Raw genomic sequence first — 6,000 nt, forward strand, 5'->3', positions numbered from 1 at the left:
TGGAACAATCTTCCAAATATGCTCCCAATGTAATCTCGAAGGAATTCCCGCTTCAATATTTGGTGAAATCTGAAAAATAAAGTTATTGTAATTTATGAAAATTTTAAATTTTAAATGATCCTTTTTCTAGACGAAATGAAATAATTACTTAAACATCTATATTTAGCAAAACTTTCAGGACTAAATTGTTAATTCGTTAATTCTGAAGTAATGATTGGCGTAATTCATTGAAGAATCTGAGAAGGAATTCTAGGAAAAATATTCAATAAAAAAAATCGTCGAGAGATTCAATTTATCTGTGGAATTCTACCAATCACACTAAAATTCGTAAATCAACCTCAGTAAGCGGATTCGCCGAAAATTCAATCAAGATCTCGGTAAACGTTTACCGAATCTAGATAATGTTCTCCAATATGTGGGTAAAAAATTGCCAAAATTGTAAAATAAGTACCAATATTCGGTATTTAAAAGTATCGAATTTTCAGCTGTTGAGTTCTCAGCGATTTGTTTTGCTTAGGTCCAGTAGCGTAGCTAGGGTATGGTTCCTAGCAGTTGTACTGAAAATAATTTTGTTTACTACTTTATTAAACATTCAAATATTATAACCTTACCTTCATCGTAATATTTTTTACGCAAAATGTTTGCAGCTTCCAAAGGGCAACTTGAAAAAAAAAACACATGACAACATGATGTTGTCAATTTGCAGATTTACCGATTTCGGTGAACTTACAGATTGATTACCGAAACATCAGCTAAATGTTTCACCATTGTCGGTAATGTTGACGAATCACAGACGCCTCAGTAAAAATGATAACAGATTCACGTCAACTTACCGTAATTCAGTAGTTTTGCTGTCAAAAACTGCTTGACTACCGAACCATCTACAGTTTAGTGAATTACAGATCGCTTTTTCGGTCTTATAGGGCTGAAATGGAGTATGTTGGCTGTATAATATCATTATATTAGGACGCAGGGAGAATTATAGTGCTGTTTAGTTACTTGCATATCACGTGATTTTTCCACAGGTTCTATAGGAATATCTTTTAAGATTCCTTGAGGGAAAACTTCAGAAATTCTTCTAATGTTTTCCACAAAGATCTCTTCAGGTATATTTCTGGTATCTCCTTCATAAATGCATTTATTGATTCCAAAAAATCCTCCAGCGTTGTTTCAAGGGATGGTGAGAGAAATTTCTTTGTATTTTTTTCCAGGAACTTTTTTGATTTTCCCAGTTGTAACTATATGAGGGCTTCCAAAGTTTCAAACAGGAGTTCTTTTAATAAAAAACCAAGAAGCTCTACGAGAATTCCTACGCCAGTTTGTCCAGTTTGTCATTCAAGAATTTTTTGTATGGGTTCCCTTTAGGATTCATCCACATTTACCCTACAATTTTCCCCGAAAAATACTCCAGGGATTATCCGAGGAAATATATTTATCCTGGAATTCCTCTTCAAATTTACTATGGATTGCTCATAAAGCTTCTTCAGAAATTTTTCTAAAGATTTCTCCAACCTGTGGTTCTTCCAAACAAATTTGTATTTTTCAAGTAAAATCTTCATGGCTTCTTCATAAGTTCATCTGAGGTTCCACACCAGCTAATATTACAGTAAATATACAAGTAATTACATTGATGACTACAGAGTGCTTCGAAAAGCCCAAGCAAGACAGTTTGTTTTCGGGACGTCGGGAGTTTGTGTTTCGTTCCCGCGCGTTTTGCTGGGCAGAGTTCTGTTTGATCCTTCGACCTTGACGCTTGCTCCTGGGCAGTGCGTCAAGAAAGCCCGACCAGTTTTTTTTTTATTCTTTTTGGGTCGCGCGCTTATATTTTTTTTTTCCTGAGTGCTTTTTTATAGCCGAGCAAACGAGTGAAGCCGAAAGTGGATTGTGGCTGCTCAGTCAAGGATAACGGATCAATTGGTGAGCTCGTTTCATGCTACTATTTCTAATCTATAAAATATGTATGACTGCACATTCAATCGTTACAATGGTGGGATGTAAATATGATTTTTCAACAAACTATGGATGGTTCGTCACTGTGAGTGTCGACAGAAACTCTGATTCATGATTTATTTATGTTTAACATTTTTTTCAGAACACCTCTTATATACCTTTATTTTTGTAATTAAAAGAACTTTGAATGGTTCGACACTACAAGTGTAGACTTGCGAAAGGTTCACTTTATTCAACAAACTTTGGATGGTTCGCCACTGTAAGTGTCGGCAAAGAATAAGAGTGTTCTATGATGTCCCATCCAATCGAGTTTTTTGTTTCTTTTCAAATGAGTAAAATATAATAACACATGCTTTCGTCCTGACAGCTGTAGGAATGTTACATTTAGGTATTTGTTCAACAAACTTTGAATGGTTCGTCACCTCAAGTGTCGGCATAATTTTCCTCTACATAGAAATTGTTCATATCAAATGAAAATATTATATTTACGTATAAGCCTGTATATATCTCACAAATCATTGTTTATCATGGTCTAATCGCTTATCAAAGTGAATCCTATGACCCAACGATCCTCCCCATTAACAAACATCCCTCCCAGTAACCTTTGTGGAGATGCAGAGGCAAACACGGTCTCCAAAAAGCAAAGGTTACACACTAACATTCCTTCCCCCAATCCCACCTGACTGCAAGGACGTGGCCGGCGCCGTTATTGACTCTGTATAAATAAAGGCACTGAATTATGCACACTGAAGAAGATTATGGCCAATCCCAGCCGAACTTCTAGTTGATTCTTTGTGCATTTTCACTGACTTCGGTCAATCACGGAATAGCAACCATTGATATGTGTAGTCAGTCTAAGCTAAGCTAAGCTAAGCTAAGTAATTACATTGATGACTACAATTTATAGCAATTTGAAAAAAAAAACTACAGAATCCTTTAAGGTGAAGATGAATCGAAGCCAAATTTTAAATTTTCAAGAGCACGGATCTGGAGAACCAAACATCCGTTAAAGCTGAAAACTTTATCGATTGGTCACTAGCTGGTGGTGACCAATCGATTGGGTTTTCAGCTCAAACTAGTGCTTGGTTCTCCAGATCCGTGCTCTTGAAAATTTGAAGTTTGGCTTCGATTTATCTTCACCTTAAGATTTCCTCAAGAGCCCAGGAGTTCAGTGAACTTTGTGGTAGTTCATCATGATAATCAAGTTTCATCATATGTTTCTTTATGATTTACTTCTGAAATATCTCCAGTACATATTGAGCAAATTTATTGGTTTTCAAAGCATTCCTTCTATCAAGAATTTCAAAATCAATCCCGACTCAAAAACACAAGATTAGAAAAATATCAAAATTTCCTTAGAATTCATAAATAAAGTTGTATATGAATTATTGCTTTCCAGAGCTATTTTGCTAGCTAATATTTCCACTTCCATGATATTTCACTTTTGATCATTTTCAGTAAACTAATTAATTTTTGAACAAGAATCAAGAAACAAGAACTGTAGACTCACAAATTGACTTTTTTTTTGTAATTAAACGACTGCAACAACATTATAATCTTATCAACGTAAATTCCATCTCTTTAGTCATAATTCTACAAAAGCTCTTTGGTCATCGTTAATTTCAACAATCGATTTCACATTAGCGCCTTACATTTAGACGGCGTTTACCTTTATTTTGGGGCCCCTAAATGGAACTCCGCACCGGGCCCCAGAAACCCTAGCTACGCCACTGCTTAGGTCGGTGAAACAATTTAAGTGTGATATCCTGGAAGTACCCTAGAATGCATTTATGAAGAAATTCTTTGAGTAGAGACTACAAAACAAAATATGTTTTATGACTTAAAGAAGGAACGCTTGAAAAAATCGCCAAATCATGGAGAATCTTTTTATAAGAGCACTTTGTACTTAGTAAGCTCTTAAAAAGTTCAACCTGTTGTTAATCTGAGAAGAAGGAAGGGGGAAATTTAGAGGAATTTAAGAAGAGAAAAGTCTTGGAGCAGTATTCAACGGTGCGCTAAAACTTACAAAATATTCCCATTCTTTCCCGCAGATGCACGGTTACGATGTCGGTGGCGGCGGTGGAATGCAGCAGATGCCCGCCCAGGGACAGGGTCCGCCGATTGCCTCCCACATGGACATGAGTGGCCACCACCATCCGGACAGTACCGATTCCTATGTGACATATCTGGAGAGTGACGACAGCATGCAGGGAAGCCCCTAGACTCACCAGTGATGGGCCTGTGCAATCCTTCTGCGCCCCGTTTGAAAATCAAAATTTGTGTTGAAAGCAAGTCCTTAGAATAAAATTGACACATGCCAGGTTTAATTTAAGTTTCACGCTCGCGGTTCCTACTTTGAAAAAAAAAAAACTGAAAACATCCATTTCCAGGTGGATGGGCAGATAGGTGGCAATAATTTAGTTTTCACAGCAAGGTCGATAAGTTTATCACGTTTCACGTGCAGGCAAAGATATTACTTTAACTTATTTCAACGATACCCACTGAGATTGATTCTGTTGATAGCCTCAAAAACCTAGCCAATCGTACTTTTTTTTATTTGTTGATTCATTTGTTTGTGCAAAGGACAACTTTTTTTGTTTCTCTGTAAATAGTGTACCATAATGAATTAAGAAAAATCGAAGATGAACTCTAGAATATCAGAAGGGCATTTTTCTCTCGCTGATGGTTAGCCTAATCAAATTCAAAGTTACAATGGTCTCCATAAGTGTTAAGGTTTTTTTTAACTGTAAATCGATTCATCTCGTCTGTAAATAGCTTTTTAATTTATCACACCAGCAAGCTAAACCCGAATCCACATGATAAAAAGTGGTTTATGACAGTAGAATGTAATGAAAATCAAGCTTAACTAAGTTTTACGAGAAAGAAAGAAGTCGCTATATGGAGATAGTAGAGAAATTGATTGTAATATAGAAATGAATCCCTTTTGAGATTTAGCCGATGAATAGTTCATCCTTGAAGAAAACATGCAATGAAATTGAAACAAAAGCTGTATTATACAAACCATTAATGATTGTATGGAAGAATAAACTAGACCGATTAAAAATCATCAATTTTAATCCGATAAAGGCGTTTTATTTGAGAAAGAAAACTATTTAATAATGCTTTTTTCTTCTTAAATTGTTCGACTATTTTCATCATAATACATCTAGGGTAGGTGTACCAGTTATGGCCATAGTGGTTCCCTATTTCGCCATACGTGATATCTTGAATGCCATCACATTTTGAAAAGTTTTTTGTGTTTTAGCGGTAACATGTAGGATATATCTTGATGTTGAAACATTCAAAAATATTATAAATGTAAAAGTTATCCAAATTTTGCATATGGCCAAATAGGGAACCACTATGGCCATAACTGGTACACTTTCCCTATAACAAAACTACTTACCTCGTACTTTGTTGACTACAAAGCAGTATCACGTAAATACCGGACATATTTGAAAGCACCATATTGTCGTCGGTCTTAGACGATACTTCTCCAGGTACCTCGAAGGCTATTCGTAGCCTTCTAAGAAGTCAACGACCTCTGCTCGAGCTGATAGCCTACTGAATGTTGTATTCACAATTTTTAGTTATGACATTCGCTTTTAGTACCCAGCCCACTGGAGTCTACTGCATTCAATATTAGTTGTTTTGTACACTTTATACAGGAATTTCGTCAAAAATCAATTGGAGCAGTTAAAATACCTTAAAAACAACAAAGAATTTGTTTAAACTTCCTTAGTCCCTAACAAAAAGTTACTAATTGTGACTTTGGGTCGTTTTTGATATTTATATCTCAGTGAGTTCTCAATTTGATCTCCATGATAGCAGGAACAGTTCTCAGTTTGCTTTAACTGATAGCAAAGATAGTTTTCAATTTGATTTCATTGGAACATTTTTCTGGTCTCAGTTCTGATGTTTTAATTGACCAAACGACCAAAATGACAGCAAACCGAGTAATCAAAAACTGCGACAACGCAACATCAAAATTATTTATATTATATATAATTAATATAATCTCAAGCTTTGCTCGGGTAGTTTTTGTACTTT

The 6,000-nt window shown here is 35.6% G+C and overlaps 1 protein-coding gene across 1 annotated transcript in view; it reads left to right on the forward strand.

The window, feature by feature from the left end:
• The window catches only part of LOC5570925 (insulin gene enhancer protein isl-1), a 192,439-nt gene extending 187,407 nt beyond the window's left edge, over positions 1–5,032 (forward strand). The window contains exon 8 of the mRNA XM_001653355.2: positions 4,002–5,032. Within this exon, the coding sequence (XP_001653405.2) occupies positions 4,002–4,172 (171 nt within the window). The 3' untranslated portion in view covers positions 4,173–5,032. The remainder of the gene's footprint in view (positions 1–4,001) is intronic.
• The last annotated feature ends 968 nt before the right edge of the window (positions 5,033–6,000 follow it).

The sequence above is a fragment of the Aedes aegypti genome, chromosome 2 (genome assembly GCF_002204515.2).
Source record: "Aedes aegypti strain LVP_AGWG chromosome 2, AaegL5.0 Primary Assembly, whole genome shotgun sequence".
NCBI lineage: Eukaryota > Metazoa > Arthropoda > Insecta > Diptera > Culicidae > Aedes > Aedes aegypti.